A 27,623-nucleotide genomic window follows, 5' to 3' on the forward strand; every position below is an offset into this window, starting at 1 on the left:
AAGTGACTTAAAGCAGAACATCCACTATTGCTAAGTCTCATTTTTCCTGCTTGGGATAGACATGGCCAGCTAACAAAGAAATGAAGGCCAAGGGGCACAAAGTAGCACTTACTTTCCCTTTTTGTTGCCGTTTTTAACTCAGAGTTTAAGATATATTCTATGGACTTAGCAGATAAGTAAAAAAAAAACAAGCCAAAACAAAAAACATAAACAAAAAACAAACATGACCATAAACTGCTGTTCTGTTTTTATGTAAGCATGGTTTGTAATTTGCGAGGTACATTTTTTCTTTCCAACTTTCGTCTTGTATCCTAGAGTCCAGTCCATGTATGTTAACATTCATACGTCTTAATGTTATAAGTTATACCAAGTTTAAAAAATGTTTGAAAAAGACCTGTGGCTATACAATCTCTGAGTAATTGACTTTTTTTAGGGACATACACCTCTCATGATGAAGACTGCTAGTAGGATGGTGGTTTTGTGCCATTCAGCTCTAGGTAATTCTGTCCTCGGACAATTTAAAAACAAATGAATTAAAATTAAATTTTCAAGCTACTTTCCTGTAATATATTTGTTTCAAACAAGCAAAACATGAAACAGAAAGCCTAGAATGCCTCATTCAGCGTTGTTATTGCTGATTCCCCCAGTTAAGTGTTCCCAGCCCATGTTTATGTCTCTTGCTTACAGCGCGAGGTTCCAGGCGTTGTGTTGGTGCATGCCCTGCGCTCCGTGCATCACGGGGAAAGCATCGCGATGTTCCTTCTTTCAGTAGCTTTGTGCACTGAATGACAGAGCTGGAATTAGGGCAGCAGGGACAGCTCTTAGTGTCGTGTGCGGGAGCAGGAGCAGTTTTTCTGGGCTTTCTGACATGAAGCAGCACATCTGCAGCTCTCATGTGCCGTCTGGGTGGGAGAACCAGATGGTATTCCCCTGGTAGATGAAGTCCTGTGCACACGTGCATTTTAAACTCAGAAGTCAAAGGAGACCAACCCATGAAATGGAGCACGGTTCCACCAGGAATTACAGCACACCAAGAGGCAGCCAGTGGGCCTGGCCTCCTTCCCCAGCCCCTGCGCTGTGAGGGCTCGGCACGGCCACCCTGCCACGGGCACCGAGCAGCTGGAGTCCTGTGTTGGGTGGCCTGGAGCTGGGGGCACTGCCAGAGTGCCCGGCCTGGTTTCAGTGCAATCCCTGGCAAAACTTCTGGCTGCACCGGGGAGAGCTTTGGGAGGCTCAAAACGACTGCTGCGTCCAGTGGTTTATCGGCGTCCTGCTCTCCGTGGGCTAAGAAGTGCTCACACCTATTAAAATGTCAGATAATTACACTAAGTCGCCTAACCTTGAATAACTCTGGGATGAAAATATTGTCCTTGGTGCGTGCTTCACATAACCTATCATTGCGTGGTCACCTTGGCATGTGTATCGTGAGCGCAGCACCCAAACCAAGTCGTTAATGAACAATGACCAACCTGTAGATAGAGCAGAGGAGGTGAACAAACAGGCTGTAGTTAATGTTATTAAACAGGTTCTGTTAATTAGCGTCTGAAGGCATCAGGAGAGTGAGGGCTTTGCAGCAGTAATAGCTGCAACAAGACAAAGAGAGCTCCTGCCCCAAATCACTGCGCTAGTAGAGATGTTTGTACACGTTGATAAACGTTATTAGGATGCTGAAGAATGGGATACTCCGTTAATAGCTTGGAACTGTTTGTTTGTTAGGCAGGAAATGAAATGGAAGCTCATTATAATTTTCATATAAAACCAAGAGTCTGAGTTGTTAAGATAGCAGAATGTAAATGTAATCCGCATTTAACACCTTTTTTTTAATTTTTTTTTTTTTTTTTAAGGCACATGAGGTGAGCAGAAAAATCTTAATTTAAAGCATGGGCAATTTTCTGATTTTTTTTTTTTTTTCATAATTCTCTTGATGTCTGGACGCTTTCCCACAGTTATTTACAGTGATAATTATGAGGAAACTGTTGCCAACTTAGAATATGGTAGAGTGGATGCTTGCTTAATATTATTGAAAATCAGCCAGGCGGTGTCTAAATACGGACTGAAGTGCTCCGTCGTATGGCTGCGTGCGGCACTCCTGATTTATCAATGGGACACGATCCTGTGCAGCAATTGCGTGTAGTAACGTGATTCAAATGTTATTTCAGAGGAAGAAGTTGAAGTTGTACTCTTCATGGAGATGGAAACGTGACACTTGTTTTCCAGACGAGTCCCTGATACAGTTAGGTCAACTCTGCTGCCGTTGCTTTAATTTAAGGAACGTTGCCATTTGCCTCATCTTTGATTTGTTGGGTGGTGGCTGTCATTAAAACAAACACACAAAAAGTACATTTTGTTTAAAAACCGAGTTATGTGACTTTGAGCTGGAATCGAGGCTATTTTTCTGTCGGTATGTGCTTTGTTTCCAACATGTATGTATGTGCAAAGAATTTAAACTGTGATTTTATTTGATTTTAGCATACCATCCAAGCTTACTCAATTTATCAGATGAATACCAGCTGGTGCAACTGACAGCCAAAACTAGAAAAATAACCTCGTTTAAGGATGGAAATCCCTATTCATGAGACCAGTTCAGAGAATTTCTTTCCAGCAGAACGGGTTGAGCAGCATGTTCTGATCATTGGTGTAGTGTATGGTTTTCAAAGACAGATGGTCATTGTGTTTAAAGTCTGTGTATTAATGCTCTGTTGATTAAAAAAAAAAAAAAAAAAAAAAAAAAAGTAGTATGAGTAAGTTGTTAATTTCTCTGGGAAAATATAATTAAACTGCTGAGATCAGGGTACATGTGACCTATTCTACGTTTGTTTTAGAGGCTTCAAATTCAATTAGCTTTGCAAAATTGCCGTGAAATTTTACCTGCTTAAATGCAATGTCTGCATAGATGATGGGGAAAAAGATTGCTTTGTTTGCTCTAGGATGAACAGAAAATTAGTCTTACGTTTCATCCTGTTGGAAGCTTGCTCAGTAGTGATGTTAAATATTTAAAAATATACAGTGGATGGCATTTATATCCACGTAACAAACTTCTTAAACTTGTTTCTGTGAAATCAAACCTTTCATGGCTTTAGTCAAGCAGCTACGGAAGGCTGCTTTTTGCTCGTTATCTCTAATCTTTAAGTCGTCCTCCTCTTGTGGATTTAGCTTGAAAGGAAGCCGTTGCAGCTGGAACCTGCATGGTTGTATCCCAACACATTCATTCCTTGTCAGGTCCTTGTCTCATGGATTGGAGCAACAGGAGGGTGCTTGATTTTGTCAACTAAAAGTCTTGAAAATCTTGAGATTTTTCATAAACTCGCCTCCCAACCTGTCCCCGTCATTTGTTTTTTAACTGGAAGCCCTCCTGTTGGGCACTCGGGCCACTTGGCTTTTATTTCATCCTTTTGTTTGGTGCACTTGTGCATTAGAAATGCCTAGAAATCGACTTAACATACGATCACATACCTGTATGTGTAGCAAGATAAGAAAAGCTGTCTGTTAGGGACTGATTTGAAGCTAGATGCTGGAACACGTGGTGACTGTGGGTCTTTGCTGTTTTACACCCTGCTTGTTCTTCAATGTGCTCTTCTGCAGAAGGATGTAGAGCAGTTATTGCTTACACAGGTGTAGCCCAGAAAGTATCAGGGACTGTAAGGCTGCAGATGGGCTGCTTTGTGCTTGAATTATTTAATTATCTCATCCACTTCGCGTGCTAAACCTTGATCCTTGTATTCCTTAGCTTTTTGGTTACTTGGCTTTGCGACGTTTTAATAGTGTTTCCTTGTATTCCGGGCTTGGAAAGTACGTAATGTCCTTTCATTCAGCCCTGTAGGAGCAGCTCTGTTCACAAGGCGTTCATTCAGAAATTGTCTGAATCAGTGAAAAGGTCCCGGATGCAGAGAATGATCAGAACTGCTTCAAAGGGAGGATTGCTGTGATCCCGGATGAAGTGGCATAAAGCAGTGGATGTACTGGAGCACAGCTGGGGAAGCGTCGGGGCATTGGTGCTGCTCGGGGCTCGCGGTGGTTCAAAGCATCAGAGCTCAACAGGTGGATGCCGTCGGTGGGCGAAGCAGGTTTTGGGGGTGTTTTGTGTCTTAGAACAGCTTTGTGAGCGTGTGTACGTTGTCTGTGTTGGTCCTCACAGCAATGACCTGATTCTGTGGACAAAAAGCACTCCTTAGAAGGATTCTTTGGCATTGTGGAGCTTAGAATATTCCTACCGTAGGTATATTTTGATATAGCTATGATATATTGTGAATCTGGTATATTTTGCAACGTGATCTATCATGGGTTATATTACAAATCTGCAAAGTTTGATGGCAGTTGGAAGGCACTGCTGTCAGCCAGCTACCCCTGCCTGGTTTCTAGCTGCAGAAATCCCAGTTGGCAGTAAGGGGCTGCTGCGTGGATGGCCAAAGGCAGGGTGAGTGTGAGCAGTGAAGGTCTGGGGTAGGTGGGATGGTGCCGGGCTCTTGGTGCCCTGTCCTGCAGATCCCCCCTGCTGCCTGTGGGGAGCACAGCAGTCATGGGAGAGCAGACAGCAGACAGCAGTCATTTATGTCGCGTTTGGGTGAGTAAGAGTTAAGTAGGACTGCTGCCATCTCTGCTGAGCCTAAGAGAACTGGCTTGGTGAAGCTGCACCAATGTAATAATCAAAAAAATCAGTTCTCTTATATTATGACTTGCAGCTGTAGCACAGGACACGGGTTTTAAACCCCCAAACTCCTAGAATATTTGGAGAAATCCAGACCATGTTGTTTGATTGAGACGTGCCATCGTTGTGATTTATGTCTATAACCAAGAAGGGATAATTCTAAAATTGATTTTTTTGCCTATAACTGTATATTGCTCCCCAAATGTATTTGTTGTGATACAACATGTCAGAATTTATAACTTTCATGCAGTTAAATAGCAGAATTTACAAATATAATTAGAGGGTTAAAGGCATTAAAAGAATAAAAGCACTTTAATGACATTCAGTTTTTATTGACAACCCACTAATATCTGCTGCATTCACATCGAGATTTCTAATGTAATAATACGAGCAGATGAAAGCTCGGCTATTTAAAAGCTCAGTGCAGAGCATATTCATCACAGACGCTCCGTGAATGCAGATGGAAAGTTACTGAGCAGATTACGGGCAGTCAGCACTCATCTGCGGCTTACGCTGCACAAGCCATGTTCTGCTCTTTGTTTTTACAGGGGATCACACGAAGAGAGAGGAGTTAAGAAGATAGGTGGCAGCAAACCGAAATGCTTTTATTAGTTATTCCAAGCCTCTCTGCATGTTTTCAGCTTTCTAGAAATGGTAACGTCACTGCTGTGGAAGGGAGAAGTTTCTCTCCGCGCACTCACTGCGAGTCTTTTCCAGTCCCAGTTCTTGACCAGTTAAAAGAATTGTGAAAAATGGAAATCTATTTTTTTTTTCTTTTAAGATCCTTCCTCTTTTATTTCTCACGGCCCCAAGGAATAGAGCATTTTTTGTGAGGCAACATCTAATAAAAATATGTCTTGATTTGAACGTGTTTGAGTTTGGCCTCCATAAGGGCTCAGTTAAAACAAGTTCTGTAACTGCGGAACTTATTTTCCATTTATCTGCTGTGTACAGTTCAACACTCAGGGCTTTTTAGCTGGGTTTTCCTATTTTCCAGAACATGGTTGCTCGGCTGGGAGGACCCAGCAAAGGATCCTGAAGGGTGAACACAACTGTGCAGGGTGGCGGAGGGCTGGGCATTTGCCAAAGGAGCTCCTGGTTCCCTACCTGCATTTTTTACCCTGTCCCATGGAGGAAGGGTTAAAACCACCTTAGTCTTGAAGCTGTCAACACGTCACAGTGTTCTGGCACTTGCAGAGGTTGCAGATCTCCCTCCCTGCTGTGACACGACTTATTTTCGGTGCTGTGGGACGAGAGCAGCATTTGCATGTTCTCCTTGCCTGACTGACTGAAGCAGCCACAATCCTGCTGAAAGCTGTGTGCTGCTTGCTATTTTTCCACGGAAGTGAAAACTTGAAGGCAGAGAGGTAATTGGCAACCCTGAGAAATAAGGTAGAGTCGCTTCATGAATTTATGGAGTGTCTGAGAGCTTTATGTACAAAATTATTCATAGAAGACCATCTAAGAAGTTCCTCCTGAGCTTCTGGAGAGCAGTGCAAACCCCAAGTTAAGCTGGCGATTTACTTTACTTTACTTCTTGCAGTAGAAGTAAAAAACAGTGAAGTGGTCAAATATTATTCTCTGCTTTACAACATGCAAACTTGAGGTGGTCTCAGTTTATTTTGCTTTTGTCGTTTTGCTTTGTTTTCCTTCATTTGTCAAACAAGATTTTCATAGACTAGATTGATGAAGCATGTAATGTGATATTGTCAGCACACAGGGACACCCATGGCAGTACCGAAGTAGGTGCTCTGGTCTTTTTCAGTGAGCAGTAAAATACATTCATTGTGGCTCTCTGCTGGTGAGCTTGGCCTGTGTACATGGAGACAGAGCAAAGGGCTGAGCACCCGGCTCTTGATTTAGTGCTGAACACCTTCGTGGGAGTTCTGTTTATGTAAGGATTCAGCTGAAAAAAAAACTAAGAACGGGTTGTAGGATTTTAGCAGAAAGGCTCGATGGCTTGGAGGAGAAATACTGGAAAGCAGTGCTACCCCCTAGATGTTATACACTACGCGATGGGTATGAAAGGAACACGTGGTCTGATTTGCTTCTCTTATTTGAATGGAGCTGAGAGGGAAGAGTCAAGCGACCGAATGAGTATTGATTAACAGCGACCTGGAAGTGTGAACGTGAGCTCTCGAATGGTGTTGGTGCAGAGTGGAGGCTGATAGCTTACACAGTAACGCTCCGGGAGGAGCTGCGGGTTTATTCCTAGGATGAGATTCCTCTAGTTTAGCTCGTACAGCTAGACAGCACGGGGCGCGGTAGTGAGTTGAGAAGGTGCTACTAAATCATGTTGGTTTTTGTGTCTTGCAGGACTTCCGCTGCATGGAGGAAGACGCTTTTCACTAGAGATTTAACTTGCTTAAAGATATCAAGGTAGGAGATTTTTTTCCCCCTACATTTTCTTTACTGTATCTGTTTAAGTAGAATGGAAGTTGTGCTCTGTCCTGGTTTCTTTGTTAATCTTTGAACAGAGCATGGGCACTGTCTACCTATGTCAGTTTTGTCCATCTTTTAACCTGATTGTTTCTGTAGTTAGAGAAAAAAGTGTAATAGAATTTCATGTAGTCAAGTTTGATCATTCTGTGTATTTTCCTGCTGGAAATAATCAGCAGGAAAACAGTGATGTAATAAAAAATATTTATATAGGGTTCTATGCAATTTGTTTTTTTGAGATTATATATGTATATAAAAACTCATTCTAACTGCTTATTAAAACAGTTTATGCTTTTATTGTGAACAGGATGTATAATAGTGACACAGCCTTCTACATAATAAAAAAAATAATTCTGTTTTAATTTTTCAAGTTGTTTTTTCATTTGTAAAATCCAGAACCTTCAGTGTTCTGAGAAAGTTTTCAGGGCTTGCTAGTGGATTGAACTTCGGTCCCATATTGAATATTCTTGAAACTTGAGCAAGTTTGCAGCAGGTCTGTAGGTCTGTATTTCAGTGTTCTAGATCATTTAAAAATGAAGAAAATCATTCAAATTTCCTTTAATCTCTCAAAATAGCCTGGTGCTGTAACATTGCCTGCCATGTCATACACTGCCTACTTTTTGTTTTCATTTTCTGTCCTGCCATTGTATCTTCCAATTTAACGTAGGAGCATCTCAAAAGGGGCATGCCCTGTGCAGCTGTTTTTTGAGCAACAGCAAGACTTTTTGGCTACTCTGTGTCACAGCTAAAAGTTGAAGTTCCCGTGGTTGCTGCTGGAGCCCTCTGCACTTCTTTGGCCTTCTGGTGGTTTGGGGTGGAATCAGGATGGTTGGTCCTGGCACAGCGAGGCTTGTTGATGCCAGCTGTAGGAAGTGCCCTGAAATTTCTTCCAGTGTCTTGGTTTCCCGAGGCAGGCAGTTTAACTAGACTTGACTTTGGCAAAACGGTTCCAAGTTTTGTTTCAGCCTAAATCCCTAGCTCATGGTTTTTGAGGAATGCACGATTGATACGCTGATATGATTTGCAACCAAAACAGTAATTTTAAGTGTTACAGGCAACACAGAAGAGATTAAAAACACTGAACACAAGTTGATGAAAGTCAAGTAATCATATTTGAAACTTTTCCTCGGTATCAGTTTTCTCAGAGTAACTGACATTGTATACGGAGAGCGTTAGTGTCCCTTATGAATTCAGTCCATATCATTTTGTGTAACCTGGTTTCTAATTCTAGATTGATGATAAAGCCCCGTTCAAAATTAAATTTCCTGAATTTCAAGGTCACTACATTTCCATATTCCACAAAGAACGGTTCTGACTTTTGGCTTCCTTCTAGCGAGTGACTGCGTTGTTTCAGTAGTGTTTCCGATCTCATTTTAAATAGCTATCTAGTTTTTCTTCTGTTAAACCCGAACACTTAAAGATACTGGTGGAGATTCTGGTTTTTTTTCCTCAGAGCAAATACAAGCCCTGAGTGACAAGATCGGGTTGCAAAGTGCTTGTTGGTATTCTGTGATCAGCCAGCTTATCCTGCCGGGGTCGGGGTGGTTTGGGAAAGTTGGGGTTAGCTAGATTCTGAGTAAACTGTCAGCTGTCTAGCAGTGGCAGCTCTCTGTTAGCAGGCATGCTATTATTTGCCATCCTTCTTACTAGAAGCATAAATTTTTGACAAAATAAGAGAGAAATGTCGTGCTGTTAATGAGGACAGGGGACTCAAGCCCACGCAGAGCACATCCGCGGGTAAGCGCACCTTTTGGGTGGTCTCCTCCTGCTGTGCCTCATGCTCCAGAAGCAAACAGCTGCCTCCGTCTAGCACGGGTCTAGCAGGGTACCAGAGCGAGCTGCTACCCAGAAGAGGTTGGGTGGGTGTTTGTAATGCTCTTGTCTCATGGCTCGTGCTCTCCCTGTATCCAGGTCAGCAGTGACGATAAACACCACAGGCTTGAAGTGAAGGTAATCACCATGGGCTCATCAAGAACTATGTTTGGCCTCATTCATCCTAGGGCTGTTGTTGGGAACTCAGCGTACATGGGAACTTGTTTGTGGTGTTCTCAGAATCCTTTCAGCTCCAGCATTGAAGGCTTCTTTATTTTGCTAAAATGAGAGCAGGGATTGAAGCTGACTCCTGCTTCCTCACGTTGAACTGTAGCACACTTGCCTAGTGTGAATCCTCTTGGTTGTGTTTATGGATCTGAGCTCATCAAGGATAGCTGGAGAAGCAAAGGCATCGAACATACCTAGCTGCACACAGGAGGAAGGGCCATGGCAAGTGTAGGAGTGTTGGGGTTATGGGGGCTGCTGGTAGGCCCTCTGGGAGGTGTAGGTGAGAGATCTCCAAGAATTTTGATGGGGAAGGGCTGGAGGGCATGGCCCTCAACTCGCTTGCCCTCATCACAACGATTAATGTTCGGGCTTTCCCAAAGAAAAGTGAAATTATTGATTCTTGGTCATATTCAGTTGTCCTAAAGCCTTTTACAGGACTTTGTCCAATAAATTCTGTATTGCTTAAAAACCTGTGGCTGGTAGGTTTTGGTCTAATTATTTTTCTTTTTGTTTTCCTTTTTTCCGACCAGTCCTGGAAGTTCTCAACATTTTTTGCTAGATTCCCACAAGAAAATTTTTACTCTTAAAGACCCTGGAAGTATTTCATACCAAATTTCTGCTCCTGTTTTCTTAACCATACACGGACCAGTCTTAGAAGTACACAGCTCTTTGACTTTGAAGAGATAAGCAGCTCTTCGCACTCCTCTTGCAAGTCGGAGCTGTTGTGTGAGGCAGGGACTTCAACACATCTGATTGTCAGGACGTTTGTGGAGCTCCTGACATAGCTCAGCGCTCAGTTAGGGCGTACAGCAGCCCGGCCTGGGCTCAATGTGCTCTGGGGGCTGGCAGCCCTGGAGATAGGCTGTCTCTCAAAACATTCTCTTGAATTTCAGGGCAATTTAAAAGAAGAGGGTAGCTTAAACTTTGAATAATTTATTTGAGGAGCGTGGAAAGTTTCAGCCTAGCAGCTGTTAGAAGGGAGCGTGGAACAGATTTCTGTACACAATGTGTGTTACACAGGGAATAAATGCTTGAAAGGCTGACTGGCTTTGTGGTGTGTGTTTTCCTTTTATTTTTCAATTTCTTTCATCTTGTGATAATTAGCTTTAGAAATCTGTCACTTTTTTAAAGAAAGGCCTTGATACCTGCTCCTTCTTGAAGTTGGAATGCTCTGAGGAAACAGTTCACAAATTTGTGAAAGCTTGGATTTTTTTTTTTTTTGTTCACAAAATGTTAAGTTAGTGTTTACATGTTGTTAAATCCTGAGAACTAATATTCAGAAAGAGTCTTGGTGTCTTAAAATACTCTTATTATACACGCTTCTTAATTTCTAATATTGCAAGTTCAGCTTTTCTCGTGACATGAGGTAGTCTGGTGCTACCGGGGGCTTCTAGAATGGAGTGGTTTATGGGTTGTAACGGAGTGTTTGTTTTATGAAGCTTTGTTTCGTCTTTGATGATCTCTTTGATCTCTTTCTATTCCAATAAAAATGAAGTGGGAAGAAACGCTTGCCTTCTGATGTACGTCAGAGTGCTCTCGGTGTTAGTGTTTGGGTGGGACTCCACCACTTTGTGATATTGTAATACTGCATCCACAGGCTGGCAACGCGTTGTGTGGAGACAGGGTGGCACGAGATTTTGTGATTATGAGATTTATCTTATGCCCTTTTTAATTTTGGAAGTGGTTGTCATTGATAGAGGTACTGGTTTCCCATTGAAAATGCTTCTGGGTAGAAGTTTGCAAATGCTTTTTTTCCCCTACCTATATGCATGAGTAAAAATATTCAGAACTTTTGACAAGGTAGTGTTCATAAACTTTTGAAGAATATTGTGAAGGTTTTGGGAGTGAATTCTGCCTTTGGAATTTTCTGCAGTATGTGCTGGTGTTTGGGGCAGGAAGAACTTGCTTTGATATGGAAATTCAATTTCCAATGGACAATGACTTTCCCTCAGAGATACCACCCAAAGCATGAAGTAGTTTTTGCAGGCTGTCTACAAACTGCCTTAAAATTAAGAAAACAAAGAAATAGGCCTTAGTCATCCGGGAGGATTTACTGAAAGTGCAGAATTGTTCAAGTTTAACATTTGGGGTAAAGATGCAGCTCACAGCATTCAGTTTGCCTCTCTGCTCCCTTGCCTTTGTTTTTTCTTTTCTCTTTGTGCCTTATGCTAAAACTTCCTGGTTCTCCAGAAACTTTGTGTACTTAATTGAAACCTAGCTTTGTTAGAAAACAAAACAACATGTGGCAGAGTCTCTTTAAAAAAAAAAAAAAGCTACTTTTGTTAAGTACCATTGTTGCTATGAAACAAGGTTCATAGGGCTAATACCTTCTTACTTACCTGCTGATACCACGTGGAGACTTCTGGTGCACATCTTCACTGCATCTGATAGAGAAAGTTACAGCTAGGGCCAATGACAAGTAAAATGTTGTAGCCCTTGGTCGCCTGGCTTGAAGACAGGAGCTCCCCTGGCACTGGGAGGAGTGTAAGGGATCCCCAGCTCAGCTCGGGGAGCAGCATCCTCCGTCTTCAGCTTGTGCTGACCCAGCTGCAGGGACTGGAGAAGAGAATTAACCTGGGCTGTAAGGTGCATCGAGTTCACTGGGGTATGGAGAAGGGCCTGATCCAGCTCCTCCTAATACTGTAAGGCCATTTGCTGGGTAATCCTAATTCCATGAACTAATATGACCAACAGAATTTTTAATTGAGTCGTTATTCGTATTATTTCTGGATTAGTATTAGCTAAGCAAAGGAAGAGCTGTGGCCATACTTACTTGAAGGTGCAAAGTAACATGGTTGTGCATGCAAAATAAAAACAGGAGTTGTTTTTGGTGACCTGACCATTCTATTACTGTATATAGTGAAAACCTTGACTAATCAGGGTATAAATTCAGTGGGTATTTAGGCTTGGAATCCAACATTGTCTGTAAGGCACAGTGAGAAGCCACATCAGGAGTTGATGCTAAACTGAGCATACTGCCAAAAGGCCTTGCTTGCCATCTCCCACCCACAAGGGTCACCAAAGATCTAGTGGTCCTCCGAGGCTTCAAGGTGAGCTCTGAGTATGTGGAATTAGTCCTTAAGGCACCCCGGGGCTGGTAACTCGGGGTCATAGTGCAAGACATCACTTCTTTCTGTAGCACGTGGTTCTTCTGAGCAAATTCATGGAGCCCCCACACATACCCTGGGCAGACACATAATCCAGTCTCGTTGGCAGTTTTTGTCATGTGAAGGCTGCAGGTAAACATCGTTAGCACACTGTCACCCCCACCTTTGGCATTGTTCAGGCTCAGTCCTGTTGGCTCCTTCAGCATAATTAGGTTAATTAAGTTATTCCTCAGCGCTCCTGGCACACCTCCACTCATTTCTGGTCTGTGCAGAAGCCTACCTGGGGATAGGCCCTACGCCTCCTCAATCTGTAGGAGCTTTGAAGTTTGGGGCTGTCCACTGTTAGTACAAGAATTGTGAAGGTGAGTTGTCCTACCAGACCTTGGTGGGATTTCAGATGGATACCTGGAGAGCTGCCTTTTTCTTTTAAAAGAAAAAAAATTACCTGTACTCTTCTTTAGGGGGATTTTAGTAGGGCATTTCTGTTCTACCTAGGTCACAGAATGGCCAGGATGCTTCCTGGTGTCCGCGTGAAACCTTGTGCTCCAGTTTGTGCCCAGTGCCTCTTGTCCTGGCACTGGGTGCCACTGGAAAGAGAATTGCACCTTCCCTTCAGGTGTTGCAAAAAATCAATAACATCCTTTCTACATTCATCAGCTCTCCTTGTAAAAATGTTCTTTGGTCATAAGAAAAAAACTATAAACATAAGAATTTTGTCTTAAAGTTTTTGCTGCTGACTTGCTATATTTTGCCTTTTTCACATCCTCCTTTAACACATAAATTTTTCTGTGATACATTTAGAATTAATCTAAAATCATTTTCAGACTTGAGCAGTTCCTCAGCTAGTAGCAGGAGGTGTTTACTGCCTTCTTGTTGTCTTGCTCAAAGCCGAGATAAATACATTGGGATTAGTGGGATGTTGGAGGGATTATAATATTACCATGTTCCAAAATAAATAACACTTTGAGTTCAGTTGCATTCTCTTTACATTTGATGTCTACATCATATTTTATCCTTCTGATGGTGCAAAGAGTGTGGCATATGAAAAAGTGTATTAATAAGGGTGATACAAACCCAGAGGCTTTCTGCCTATGCTGTGAGCTGGAACAGAACAGCCAGCTACAGAATTAAATGAGCAGAATCCAGATTGAAGACAATTGTGTTTGTGGCCAGACAATCTTTTTTCTGTAGTCCTGTAACAGTAGGATACTTGGAAGAGGGGCTTAGGCTTTGTTTGGGAGCCCTGGGAATAAGCCCAAATACTAGGTCTTTGTGCTCTTATGTAATTGTGCAAGGCTTCGGAAAGAAGCCAGGCAATATTTAAGCAATTAATAGATGCAAAGGAAATACTGGTACTGTATCCTCACTAATAATACTCACACGCAGACACCAAAATCTGCCGTTAAATGTCAGTATCTCCCAGTAAGTGAACAGGTCACATTAAAGGGACTTCCAGTGGCTTTAAATGCATGTACAAAGCTTTTTGCATTAGGTATTAGGGATTGCTCTATGGGTATACTTCAGAATATTAGATAACAGTGAAGTAAGTTGAGGTAGCATTTACTGAGCATCCTCCAAAATGGATTTTACATTGTTAAAGAGAAGATCGTGATAGATTTCTATGAGATGAATGCATTATATTTGAAGTATGGAATGCTGTATATACAATGGAAGCAAAGTTGAGTTTTATTGTATGTGCTGATCAAAGACTCTTTACTATTCTTTTGGTCTAGTTTGGAGCTGCTTTTCGTGTTGTTTTGACGCTTTACCTACTTTAATAAGAGGATGTTCCACTAGAGCAAGCTGTCAGTGTGTCTGGTGAACCCCAAAGCTCATTCTTTTATCTTCAGCAGCACAGAGACTACTTTTTTGTTTGTTTGAGATGTACATAGCAAGAAAAATACATGGATAATGTTTGCTTGATTTTTTTTTTTTATCAGTTAGCTTTGGTTTGAGTTGCTTTCCTCCTCATGACAATTTATTCAATTCTGAGGAGAATCTGACAGTCAACTAGCCCGGGAGCTAAAGACAGTATCTTCAGCAAGTTGTTGTTAGCAAGGCTGACTTTTTCAACACTGTGAAAGGTAGCAGCTCTTCCCAGCAGGTTTGGCCTTAATAGTAATGGGAAATGGAGGCAGAGTTGGCTAAATGCTATATTTTTCTGAACTTAGAGTGAGGATAATTTGCTTAAACTCTCTGACAATGTAAGCAGGTCTTGCTAGCAGTGCAGAGATTGTGTTGTCCTGGAGATGGTCTGGATGAAGGAAAGCCAACGAGATGGTAGGCTTTGTACGGATGCTTATTCCTCTTGCTAGGAAGCGTGTTCCTAAAGCAGAATTATTCTTCATTCCAGGTTTTTAATCCCGTTTTTAACTCTTTCTTAGAGTTTGTGTAATGTTTTCTTGTTGACCAAATCAAAGTGTTATTTGCTACAAGTCGTGTTCTCCTAATTTACACAGGTTTTGGGATACACAAAGTGGAACAGGATCGCCATGTTTCGAAACAGTCTCAAGATGCTTCTTACAGGAGGGAAGTCAAACCGCAAAAACAGGTCCAGTGGTAAGTAAATGCTCCTCATGCATATGTTTTATTGACAGTTCTTGAAAGGATTCCTTTTATGTATTGTGCTTCGGTTTTCCTGGGTGTCTTTTTCTTATTAATGAATAGAAGTACTCAGTTGTTGATCTTGTAGACTAAAAACATCATCGTGGGTCATTACAATACTGTGCTGAGATTTAATATTAAAAATACTGGAAGTAAACCACATGCAATTTTCATTGTGGAGATAAGATGCAGAGTAAAATAATTAGTTGTGCAGTAGCAATACTTGTGGTAATATTAACATTTTTTTTATTTGAAAAACGAAGAGGGGGGGAGATGGAATTGAAGACAAATTGCCCAAGTTTACCCAGCACTTCTGGTAGTTGGTTTTTTTTTGCTGTCCCAGGACAATTGTTTGTAGTTCCGTCTGGTCCCTCTGTCCTGGCCTGTTTATTCCACGAAGGAGCCTCTAGGTGAGATTCTGACTGCAAAGCAAAATGTTGCAAAAATATTGCTGTGCTTTAAAAACATTTCTATTACACTTCCATAGTTACTTCCAAGAATGGAGTGCTGGCAGTGTAAGAACTTTTAATGAGCTATTTCATTTTTCTTTTTGAAGCCATCTGGCAGCACATTTTTGAGTATTTTGGGATAGATTGTTTATTTGTGCTTGTGTGTCCATGTAAACAGCGCATCTGTGTATTCCATGGGAAACCACAGTGAAGATGCAGAGATACAATGGCAATAATGCAACGGAAAATAAACTTTTCCCTTGGCTGAAGCAGGTTAATATGGATCTCTCTCAGTGCCAGAATAGTTCCTGGTTTAGTATCTTATTACCCAAGTTGTACTGGGGAAGGAGGGGTGTTGTGAAGCTGCACTGCTGAAAAACGTGTCCCCAAGTGGCCCGGTAGCAGCGCTGACTTCGTCACTTCGGTCCTTGCACATCAGCGAGCTGTGAGCCGGGCTGCAGGTGGGAGGCCCAGCGTGTGCTGCCTGACTCTTGAGGCATTTGTCATGGAAGCTGGAGCAGCGCGTCATGGTGTTGACTTCCTTGCATTTGTTATTGTAATTAGCACGTGTCTTGCAGGGGAAAAGTGTCTGTTTTGCAAAGTCTCCCTTAGTGCCGGAGCCCGAGGTGGCGGTTGTCAGTCCCCGGTTTGATGAAGCAGATTTTGTTTTCTTATCAACTCCTTGGTCGTTTGTTGTGAGAGGCAGGTACCTGCACACAAAGCCATGTGGGTTTTGGGCAGACACGCCGGCAGATGGCTCTTGTGATTCCGTATCTCTGAAGTACCGCGTTTTACAGTTTAAAGCCCAGGGATGTACAAATTGTCTCCTGATGAGACTCTCAACCTTTGGAAAACAGTACAGGAGACAAATAACCTCAAATTGTGGTTTCTGTACAAAGCCAGATCTCTGTCAGATGTTCTGTTATCATTCCTCTCCCTTTCTTTTGGCTTATCTCCCAAAGCAGTGCATTGTGTCTGCATGGCTCTGCAAGTGTGGGTTCCTTACTTTGTGAATGAAAAGCGTCAGTTCTGAAATAACAAGATTTGATACAGCAATACTGCTGGTTGCGAGCAGAACAGAAAAAGAAATGTGTTCTTGAGAAACAACGTGACGGTATTTTCTATTAGACAAAGTTTTCTCTCATGCCTAACAACTGTACTGGACATTGGATATCGCTTATTGCGATTCTGCCTTTGAAATAAGTTCCTTTACCAAGACATATTCTTTTTGGTTTTCCTTAAGGAAAGGGGAGGGAATTTAAAGGAAAAAAAAAAGAAGTTTTGTTCTATTGACAAAGTCCAAATTGAAACCATTCCTCCACTGGAAGATAATTTTTCAGATGCTAAGTATTAGCCTATCACAATATAACATAACCTTAGATTAATTCATTGCTGCCTAGATTTTTAATAAATGTATTTATTCTGTAATTTCTTTGTAACGCAGGAAGGAGCAAATCAATAAATCGTTCATGCACAATTCTATGTGGCATGGAGTATTATAAGCTTGAAATTTTATTTATTTGCTTTTCAGTTCTGGTGAAGTACAAAGTCAATGCTGTAAAAGTCGATAAAAAGGAGAGTACTTCTCTAATGCTGTACAAAAACGGATGTCGTCCTGCCACTGGCGATGAGGGAGCAGTCCCACACTGGTCTAAGCAATCTGACTTCACAGTCATCTTGCTCTGCTTGTCCTGGACTCCACGTTCCCCTTCTCTTCATCTTCTCTTCTTTCCCAGTCTCTCTGTAAGCTAAGGAAAGGATCTTGAGGAATGCCTCCATTGCCCTTAAACAAATGTACGCGTTTCCCAATGAGAGCCAAGTGTTTCAGTTCACTAAGGCACACACTTAGCGTGTATAAGTGTTCATCACCCACAGCGTTATTGCTTCCCAGGCCTTCAGCTTCGTGACTTTTTTGTGGAGGTATAGGTGGGAAGCTGGGAGTTCTGGATTTCTTTTTTTCCAGCCAAGTGCTTTAAAAAGATAAAGTATTTGATGTTAATAATGATATTTATCATTAATATGATTTGAAGTGTAAAACCACTGTTGGAGATGAAGCTTCCCCAGCCATTTTGGAGCTGTGATTTGCCTCCTGGTTCAGAAGCTTTTATCAGGGGTGAGGTCTGGAGGCAGAGTCAGGGTGAGTGAGCAGCTGAGGACACAGCAGCAGGCGGCTCTGAGCGAGCTGTGTTCACCAGCAAGCCCCATAACAAGAGCTGCACCCATACCTGGGAACCTGGAGCAAACTGAGAACCCTGAGTCCTGCGTTGTGAAAGAGACTTCGGGTTTGCTTGCTGATTCACTTCCATGTAATGATTTTAATTGAGGTAGGTAGGTGAGAGCCCGCTCTGCTCCGTGGTGTGTGGGTTTGGATGAAGTTGTGCTGCGTGTATCTGAATTTCCTCTACTCCAGTCTTGTGCCTTTCCAGTCTGGGAGTAACGCTTTGAAGCAGGGTGAAAGGTAGTGTTGGCTTTTGTTCCTTGTGGAATCCAGTGAACACACCGGCCTTTGAAATTACTTCTCTTTGCAATTCTTTCATTTGCAGTAATGCAGTTAGCAAACAGGGTCAGTCGAGTCAAGCTAACAATCCCTGTATGTTATGATGTGGTTTTGATCGTTCTTCATGATTAAAAGTACACCAGTAGCGGTAACAGTAAAATGCCTTCTTATTATTCCTCCTTCAGAAACTGCTGAGCAACTTCTCTGAAGAGCTGCGGTTAAAATTTATTTTGACTCAGCTGGGTTTTTTTTTTCTTTGGTACTCTTTATGGTCTTGTGGTTCAGGAACACACAAAATATTTATAAAAGAAGACTACCAATTAAGTGTGTATGAACGTACAGTTACATGCAGTAATGCCAATTAAAATAAATGAATTTCTACTGCAGCATCAGATTTTGTAATCTCCTGTGGTTAATTGTGTGTGTGTGTACTTTCGGAGCTGCACTGATAGGGTTTCAGAGCAACGCGCTGTGTGCAGTGCAGCTCTGGGCATGTCGTTGTGCACATATTGAATATCGTCCTAACAAAAATTCTCAGGTGGCTCAAGGGCACTCGAAATATTTTACAGAAATGCCTTGAGGACACATCACGACTGCGGCAGTGTTTTGATTAGAACGTATTTGCTTCTGCCACAGGCTGGGATTCCACAAGGCTACCAGACAACGGCCTCTCTGAAGCTGAAATTTGGTCTGAGTACAGTTAAATATTACCTGTATTTTTCTACACTAACTTACTTTGCAGAGATACAGATGTCCTTACTCATAAGTTTGTATCCAGGGCTAAATTTATGTAGTTAAATACGTTCATTTTAAAGTGTAAAAGCATGGTGCCATGCTTCTGGCAGAAGGTCCAGCACGGTTCTTGTGGCCAGAAGCCCTGATGGCAGGGCAGTCACATTAGAAGCTGAAGGGAGGCATCCCTGCAGGCTGCTGCTTCCCAGAAATTTGATTTTCACAGCTCTGTCCCCTGAATTCAGCCCTCATGGGGCAATTCTGCTCTGTCATTTGAATCCAGAGACTACGAGGTACTCGTTTCTTTTTATCTGTTTTATCAAGGACCTGTCTTGTATTTATTTGTAGTTTGCTTGCTTATACTCACTGATCTGGGTGTGTTTACATAGATCAATCCACTGATGTATTCATGCAATATTTTGTTAGTGAAATGGGTCTACGTAATGGATCCAGGCTTTCCACCTATTATAATACCCTTGTTTCATTTCCGAGCAGGTGGACTACTTCCTTCTTATATCACTGCATTCAATTAATACTCCTCTAAGAGTTCAAATCCCCTTTGGATCCTGGTAAAATGCAACTATTCAGGTGTGAGCGTTTTACCTGTTTTTGTGCTTCTGTGCACTTCTTTGTGAAGCAGAAGCCCAGGAACTCAAACCTTGTATTTCTGAGGGAGGCTGTGGTAGGTTTTTAACGCACTTTTGTCTTTTTTTTTTTGCATCTTAAATTTATCAGAGGTGTGTAATCTTCGTTACTTTAATAAAGCAGCCCAAAGGGCTGATTCTGACTTAGGAGCTGGATCTTATTTGTTCTTAACTGCTATGAGGCACACACCACTTATCCCAAGCGTCCGAGCTGGGAGCCTGCCTGGGTTCGTCCCGATTTTGCCGTCGATGTTCCAAAACCTGTTCTGCTTTCCTCGCTCACAGGAGAGCCAATTACTTCCAACTTCCAACATATTTATGGGCTTTTTGGAACCTGCCACGTTATATTTTAATTCCAGGACCAAAAGAGCCCCTGTCAAAAGCTCTTCTCGTTTGATTCTTGCCGTTGTAAGATGAAAGGCGTTTTGATGAAGGTCTCATCACTGCCACGCCAGAGCCCCGTGCAGTTCCTTCTCTGTCTGATCTCTTGGAAATCTTAAGCATAGTTTTTATCCCAAAAGAGCTTTAGGGGGTCGCAAATGCTGTTTGGATTTCATTCCTGAAAGAAATTGCTGAGTGATCAGGTCCAGCTGGTGGGCCCTAGAGATCGTGGGACAGCGTCACTTAGGAAGGTATTGGAAATGAGACTGAAAGACCTATCAGAAGCACGGGCTGTATTGTTGTACTGGATACTGACTGCTTCCACGTGGCCGAGGTAATCCATCCAAATAATAATTCAGACATTTGCTTCTACAAAAACCTCGCTAGCTGTTCATAAACTCCTTTGGAGACAAGTCTCGAGAATGTTGACACATCCACAGCCCCTCTGACTTCAGAGAAATCCCGTCCTTGCGTTTGTGAAGAAGGAGCTGACCCTTCCTGCAAGCTCTTGGTGTACCCACTGCTTTCATCCATGTAAGTTAGTGCATTGCTCAGGAGGAAGTACATCAGATACACGTGAGTACACGCACACACACCCATACACGTGTTTTTCTTACTAAGGAACGTCTTTGGTCAGCAGGTGTGTCTTTCATGTCCCGAGCTCTCTTTGCAGACAAACAAAAGATGTTTGGGCAATGAAGTTCCTGCTTCTTCCTTGCTTGGCTCTCCTGGAGAGAACTTTGGTGGCCAGTGCCCCCATCACTCTGACGTGGATTTCTTTACTTCTGGCCCACAAATAGATCTTTTGTAACAACACAAATATCAGCCTAACTTGCTTTATTGCCCATAAATCTTTTTTACGGGACAGATCTGTTCAGACCTCTGCTGTGTTTATAATTGTCTTAACTGACTCAACAGCTCCGCCAGAATTTATCAATGTGTGTTGTTTTGTGCTTCCGTGTGTGAGCGTTTTGGGGTGAGCAGGGGACAATCCAGCTCTGTCAGGCTGAGCCTTGCCAGTATTTTCACAAATCTGACCATCACCAGCTGTAACAACAAGCGTGTTGACGAAGACTGCCTCCATCCTGTTATGTGCAACAAGCAGTGAATGTTCTCATCCCACCTTTTGTCTTTTCAGGGCCCTAAAAATGACTTTAACTGAAGCACCATTCAGCGAGCCGTGTTCCCACATCATCTTTGTGGATTTTTCCATGCTCTTGAGCTTTAATTTGTTGTTTTATTCTTTATCTTTTTTGCTTTCGTCAAATACAGACGTAACGCTAATCTCTTTCTGGAGGGCGATTTTTATTTCTTAGTGCTTCCTGCTTGTTGTCGCATGATGCTATGTGGCATTGTTCAATGATTTCTGTACGTGGAGTCTTTTGGAGACATGTTTAAAGCCTTGCTCCATGCCTCAACCTCCCTTCTACCTTCCCATATTGTGCTACATGTATAAAACTTTTCTCTTTGCCCCCATTTTTAAACTGGGTTTACTTTCCTCCTTTTTTTCAGCATGTCAGTCCCCCAGATAACTGCATTATTGCTGAAATCTGGAATATTTCTACTACTTTTGCTTTCTCTCACATAGGTTATCACACAGTATTCTGGTTTTCCTTCTCAGTCTTCCTTATTTTTTGTCTTTGTTTTCTGTGAGTGATTTGGAAGGATGAAGTGTGCTTATTAACATCTGATATTTTTGAAATACTGTATTTTGGACTCTTCAAGCCTCCTAAAATTTAAACCTCATAGTAAAATCTTCCTTATTTTTCCTGCTTTGGATGTTCTGCTCTATTCATTATGTAAAGATATGCTTGAAATGCAGGCCCTGTCTATCACGTACGTTTACTGTTTTGATACAGGTGCTGTTCCTATTACTTCATCCCTTTTCATTAAAGGAGCCTGTATTAAAAATGCTCATTCTTTCACTCCCCCCAACCAAAACAAATGCAAAAATGGAACAAGAGAATCTTTAGACTCTGCCCCATTTGTTCAAAGAAGTTAAAATTTAAAATTAGGGACGTGGGTCTGGGGAGGGGAGAGAGAAATGCTCGATGTTTCATCTCTGCTGATTGCATTTGTTCCAAGAGGGAGAGGAAGGCGTGCTCCGGGTACTGTACGGGGTCGTCCCCTTTACAGCTGCTGCGGGATGTTTTTCTTTTGCTGATTCCCCGTTTCTGATAGCTGTCATTGTATCTGCAAGCACTCCTGTTTCTTTTTGTTCCTCCAGTCATCCACGTTTTATTCTCAGATGTATTCCTCCTTGCTGGTTTTTATCCAAGACTTATCTCTAGGTCACTGAGCCTATTCTCAAGGTCTTCTATACGGGCTTCAGTCCTCCTCAAGCCGGTCCCTTCGTTAGCGATTCTACAGATCTGATTGCTGAGATGAATTCGCTGAAGTCCCTTCTAATAGCAGGGCCGATCTGTCTCCAGCTCTGCTTTGAATGCCGTTTCCATTACGGCATCCATCTCACTCTGCCCTCCTCACACGCTGCTCTGAGCTCCTTGACCTCCAGCGGGTTTATTCCAGGGAGGAGGAGAAGGCTTTTTAAAGGACCCTTTTTGCAGGCATCCATTCTGCAAACAAGGGAATTGATTTTTTTTTGAAATTAAAGGCCTCAGGGAGTGGTAACATTGGCCGGTTGTGCCATTTCCCCTTCAGAGCTCAGCCCAGAGGCAGTGGCCCGCCTGCTGCTGCTGCTCCACCAGCCTTGCTCCGGACCTGCCTGGAAGCCTTTTCAGGGCACACTTGGTTTGGAGCCGTCAGAAGCTACAGGAACAATTAATTATTTGCCTTTGGTTGTCTGTAGTGCTTTCCGTTGAGCATTGCACTGGCAGAAAGCAGTATTTGACCTGAGCTCCTGGAGTTCATTGCATCTTGTATGAGCTTTGCTCTCAGGCGGGGATGAGCAAGGAAATAAAACACAGAGAGCTGGGGTGGCTGCCTGGGGCTGGGAGCATCTCTGGGGGAGCTCCTGTTCCTGCGTGGGGACTGGAGGAGGTTTGGAAGAAAAGAGGGAAGCACGCTGTTGGGACAGCCTTGCTTGCTCATATTACCTGGCGTTTGTTCCTGCTGCGGTTTTCAAGGATCTGCCTCGTGAACGCTGTGGGGAGTTGTTGAAATGTTTTTTAAACTTCCTTTTTTTGTCAACAAGGTATTTTTACAAACTAAACGGATCAGTGCTGTAACCTGGCTTCTTTAATGCCCACTGACTAGCTGCTGAATGCTGCTTACAGAGTACAACTGGCTTTCTACTGTCCTGGTGACTGCTGGTAAGCCTTTAAACGACGTCGAGCAGCCTCCTCACGCGAGGGCTATCTGCGGAGGTAGCGGTGTCCGAGAGCTGCAGTGAGGGTTTGAGTTGGGGCTCCCTGTCACTCGCCAGATGACTTTCACCAGAGCTCACCTCTGGCTTTCCCATATCTTCCCAGGAGCATGTCAGAAGCTGGAAGGTACAAAGGTGCATGTCGAGGAGCAGCAAGGTCCCTGGGGGCTGGGATAAGGCCAGCATGGAGGGGTCTGGGGACAAGCAGGCTGGGCAGACCCACCTTGAAAAATCCCAAAGACTTCTTTGAAGCCATTTCCAGGCACGAAAGACAAAGCCATGAGCTAAAACCAGCACATATTTATCAAGTACAAGCTGTGCTCGGGCAGCCTGATGCCTTCGGTGATGAAATAACTGGCTCTGTGACCCAGTCAAGGGTCGATACTGGTGCCAGTACTACTTAGCAACTTTAGGAGCAACCTGGACCGGGGATGGAGCGTGTCCTCCCCACGTTTGTGGGTGATGATTTTTTGGAGGCAGCAGGTGATGCCCTGCAGGGTAGGGCTGCTGGTCCAAGGGACCTCGGCGAGCTGGGGGAACCTGGCCAAGCCCAGCGTGGCGTCGTGCTCGTAGGACAGGGAAACCCATGGATATGGGGTGTAAAGCAGTGTGGTGTCGGGGTTCTTGTCCTTTTCCTGGCAGGTACTTCGTTGTTGGATGCACAGAAATAAAAGCATGGCAGTAGAAGAAGACTGAGACTTTCTGAAGGAGTGGAGGATGGTCATTGCTCTCGGGTGTTTTATCTTCCCTGATTTGAGTGCCACAAACCGGTGAAAACCTTTTACATTTCCATTAGTGAAATGGGGACAATACCTCATCGCTCAGCCTTACGAGTGAGCAATCCGATTTTGTGAAACAGTTGGATGTAAAACATTCTGATGATGAATTCCGAGGAAGAGCTCACAGCGGTTAATAATTTTGTCTCAGAATTGCCTTCAGTGCGTGCAGTGTGAGTCAACACGGCGAGCTTCAAAATCAAACACTGAATAGGTGCTAAGCGAATCAAGCACCAAGCCTGTTATTAAATATAGCAGAAATTTTGGGGCTAAGGAAGAAATAGAGCATTATACTCTTACAATCAGTTTGTAGGTGTATAAAGGGGGCAGAAGAAAACATGTATATACTGTGTAATTTTGGATGTATCTAGGATTTTGTGGTGGTACGGGCACTAATGTGGGGTTGGGATAACCACCTGGAATCGTCTTGCTCTTGGTGAGCCAGCAGAGGGAGCAGAAGTTTTCTGACAAATCATGGATCCAAGACGGCTGGAAACGTTGTGCTGATGGGCAAAGCTGCTAGGTACGTTGTCCATGGCAAGTGACGTTGTCTTCTCTGATTCCTTTAAAAAAAAATCTGATACATGATTCGAATGGAATGGGAACACATCAAAAGAAGATCACAGAGTTTGAGGGATTTGTTAAGCCTTATTGCTGGGTGAGTGGAATGGCCTGTCCAGGATTTCTAAGGAAACGTTAACAATTGGCATATTTATACTTGTTTTAAAACTTCATTATTTAATCTGTAAAAACAGGCAGAAAACACCAATGTCTGACAATAGATCTCTGTTGTTTTTTTTTTGTATCGAAACAAGCTGAGTCCCAGTACTTAGGTAAACAACAGACTTTTTTTGTTTTGTTTATATCTAAGGAGTCAATCTAATCTGTAAAAATGAATTTAGAGTTTTTACACAATCTAGAAGTAATGTTTTCCACTCTGGAAACTTACTGAATATCAAATATTTAGAAATAAATAGGTTTAAGATCAACGCACAAGTGTTGAACACTTGTCATTTTACGTTATTGTGTTGAATACATTCTGTTTTTCTTGTAAGCACAACTTGGTGGGGCACAAAAATAAGCAAACGTCTTCATGTGCAGTAAAGGTAATTAAAAATACAGTGGAGAAAAGCTGAAGCTAAATTTAAAGCACTGTACTTTTGTTCTTTTCGGAAGTTGAAACTGCAATTTCTGTTTGCAGTGAAATGCTGCCTGCAAGGATTTCGAATAGATGTCAGTCATGGAAAACCTGAGGTAATTTCCTCTGCTAATTAGCTCCTGAATTTCCATACCACGTGACTTGGCACCATTTCAGTAAGATTTTCCAAGCAATAAATGACACTGATAGGTGAACCAAGCACTTCTGTCTCACTGGATGATGCGCTCCAGCAGGAGCGGGTGAATCTCTGGGGCAGGTGAGTTGGATTCATCTCCGCAACAAATTCAGCTCCTCGGGAAAAGGCTCTTGCAAGGTGGCTTTTCACAGCTTGTCGTGCTAACAACAGCTAGTTTTTGGAAGTCCACATCATCAAGATATTCTCTTTTCTCTAACTAATCTGTAGGAGTTGGTTCGATGAGACTAAATGAGCATAAGATTTTAGCAACAACATGTAATATATTACAGTGTAGGTAAAACAAAAAATACAGAACAGCAGCTTTGAGTGCATGGAATGCAAATGTTACAACGTAAAAGTTGTGTTTTTTTCATTTTTGGCTGGGGGAAGTAAGGTTCTTCTAGGTATCCCTGGAATATGATAAAATAGTGTGGCAGGAAAACTAATTGCTGTGTGTAGAGGGGCTGTTTCAGAAGCAGCCTGTACTCCTAGGTGTAAAATCTCAGGATGCAGAGCATCCCTCTTGTCCGATGATTTCATTTTGTGTTTAAACTTCCAAGTTTGATGAGAAGAGTCAAGATGAGACTGTAACCGAAGGGTGGAAGGTGGAATTAGCTTATAACTTCATTATATTTCCTTTTCAATGTTTGATTTTCCAGCTATCGGGTTATAAAATAAGCAGCAAAGGATATAGAAAAAGATGGATGGGCTGTGCTGACAGTCAGGAGAGTTGGAGTTACTGCTCTGAGAGAAGCACTAGAATACTTCGTATGGCTGGGACCACCTTGAAGGGAGAGATTGATGAACTATTTGGCTACAAGGCAACAAGGCAAGCAGGAGTTAGATCCCAAGGCTTTCCTAGTGCGATAGGATATGAAATGCACCTCAAAGAGCCGCTGTTGTGGCAGCAGCTCGAAGCAGCTTTAGAGCAGGTGCCTGAGATTGAAGAAGCTTCTGGGACTTCCCAGTCCTGCAGATTGTTCAGTTACATATTGCAATTAAATTTGGAAAGTCTGTAGCCTCATAACCTGTCCTAGGAAGGAAAGATTCGTATGAACCTTGATCAGAGACCGTGCAGCGACTCGGTGCTCCACGTGCCAAACACTCGGGGTATATGGGGCGCTCCCGTAGCGCTGGCAGCGTTCTCTCCTGCAGCAGGCTAGGAACAAAACGAAACACAGCCTACTTTGGGAATTATTTTTCACTTTGACAAGTGAAGCAACGTGTGCTCTAGGTCGTTGGCGTATGACTTGAGGCGAGCTCTGCCTGTTCTGGTGCATGGCCGGGTGCGTTTTGAAGTCGGCTTTTCCTGCGTGCTGCCTCCAGACAGCCGAGCCCTTTGGCCTCCACGTCTGCCATCTCCATTGCCATCCCACTCCTCAGTCCTGCTGCTCTTAGTCCAGGCATATCTTAGCTTAAATTTTCCACCAAAGGTGGGGGATTTTTTCCCTACAACAGTTTTTTTTTTCGGTACCTAAAGATAAATATTATTAACATTCAGTGTGACTTAGCCATGGGAAGTGTTGATGGGGATTCTTGCATTTGTTTATTACATCGACAGATGTTGAAACCATCTCTCTCCATCCCAGAATTATATCCCAGGCATGATTCACGTTTTTATTTTTGAGTTTTGTTGTGTGCTAAGCATTGGCCAGCTTATATAAAACCTGCTGATCAGTGACTTGCTCTGATGCCTGAAGTCCAGGAGTTGGACTCGATCCTTGTGGGTCCCCTCCAGCGTGGGATGTTCTGGAATCCTACGACATGAAATACAGCCCAGCCCTGTTCAGGAAGTCATAATTGCCTCCTCATGGGTCTTCTTCCCAGCCTCTGGGACTTTTGTGTGGCTTTGCAAGGGTCCCAGCTCAGCACTATGTGTGTGAAGTTACTGGTTCTGCAGACACGTTTCACTCCGTTGCTGTAAGCATCTCTTTGATGCACAAAGTACCCGTCACAAGTGGTGGCGAATCAGTCTGTAGTGTCATCGTTATATTTTTTATTGAAATTGTACTTGCTTTTCCTTGATTCTTTATTCCTTAAGAAAGACTAAGGAATAAAGTCTAGTAAAATCTAGTAGTTACTAACATTTTTAATGGGAAAATTATTTTTGTTTATAAGAGGAGTGATTTTTTTTTCAAGTTATCAACTTAGAATTTTCTCCTCTTAAGACTTTCTTTAGCATACATGCAATCTTCTTTCTCAACGTACATACGAAGACTTCTTTTTTAATATCGGATATATTTTCAGATAATTTAGATAATTTTTGCTAAAGCTTCCAATTTTAAATGACCTACTTGATGGAATTGTGGAACTTGTTGCTGCAAGATTGCACTGCTGTGGAAAGATTTATTTTTCCTTTTATATCACCATTTTCTTTTTGAGGATCTGATTAGTATAGAAACTGACCCAAATTCTAAGCGTGGCATAGACTTGTCTGTACGTCTCTGCCCCTCATCCCTCCCCTCCCAGTCAGTGTGTTCAGAAAAAAATCTTAACGAGTTTGGAACATGATTTGAATTTTCTCTTATTATGGTTAACAGTGAGAATTGAAACAAGAATTTCTTTTCTGGTGTTCATTTGTATTCGAACACTTTCTGTCACTGATAGTACAAGAATTAGTAGGACGTCGAAGTGATTTATTCCTTCTGGT

At 42.6% G+C, this 27,623-nt stretch overlaps 1 protein-coding gene across 14 annotated transcripts in view; it reads left to right on the forward strand.

The window, feature by feature from the left end:
- Positions 1 to 27,623, forward strand: part of TANC2 (tetratricopeptide repeat, ankyrin repeat and coiled-coil containing 2) — a 280,392-nt gene that overhangs the window by 56,768 nt on the left and 196,001 nt on the right. For all 14 annotated transcript variants that reach the window (XM_084496021.1, XM_084496023.1, XM_084496015.1 and 11 more), the window contains 2 exons: positions 6,962 to 7,024; positions 14,691 to 14,790. In XM_084496021.1, the coding sequence (XP_084352147.1) occupies positions 14,724 to 14,790 (67 nt within the window). In that variant the 5' untranslated portion in view covers positions 6,962 to 7,024; positions 14,691 to 14,723. The remainder of the gene's footprint in view (positions 1 to 6,961; positions 7,025 to 14,690; positions 14,791 to 27,623) is intronic.

This window comes from Aythya ferina (assembly GCF_964211825.1).
Source record: "Aythya ferina genome assembly, chromosome: 23".
Lineage (NCBI taxonomy): Eukaryota > Metazoa > Chordata > Aves > Anseriformes > Anatidae > Aythya > Aythya ferina.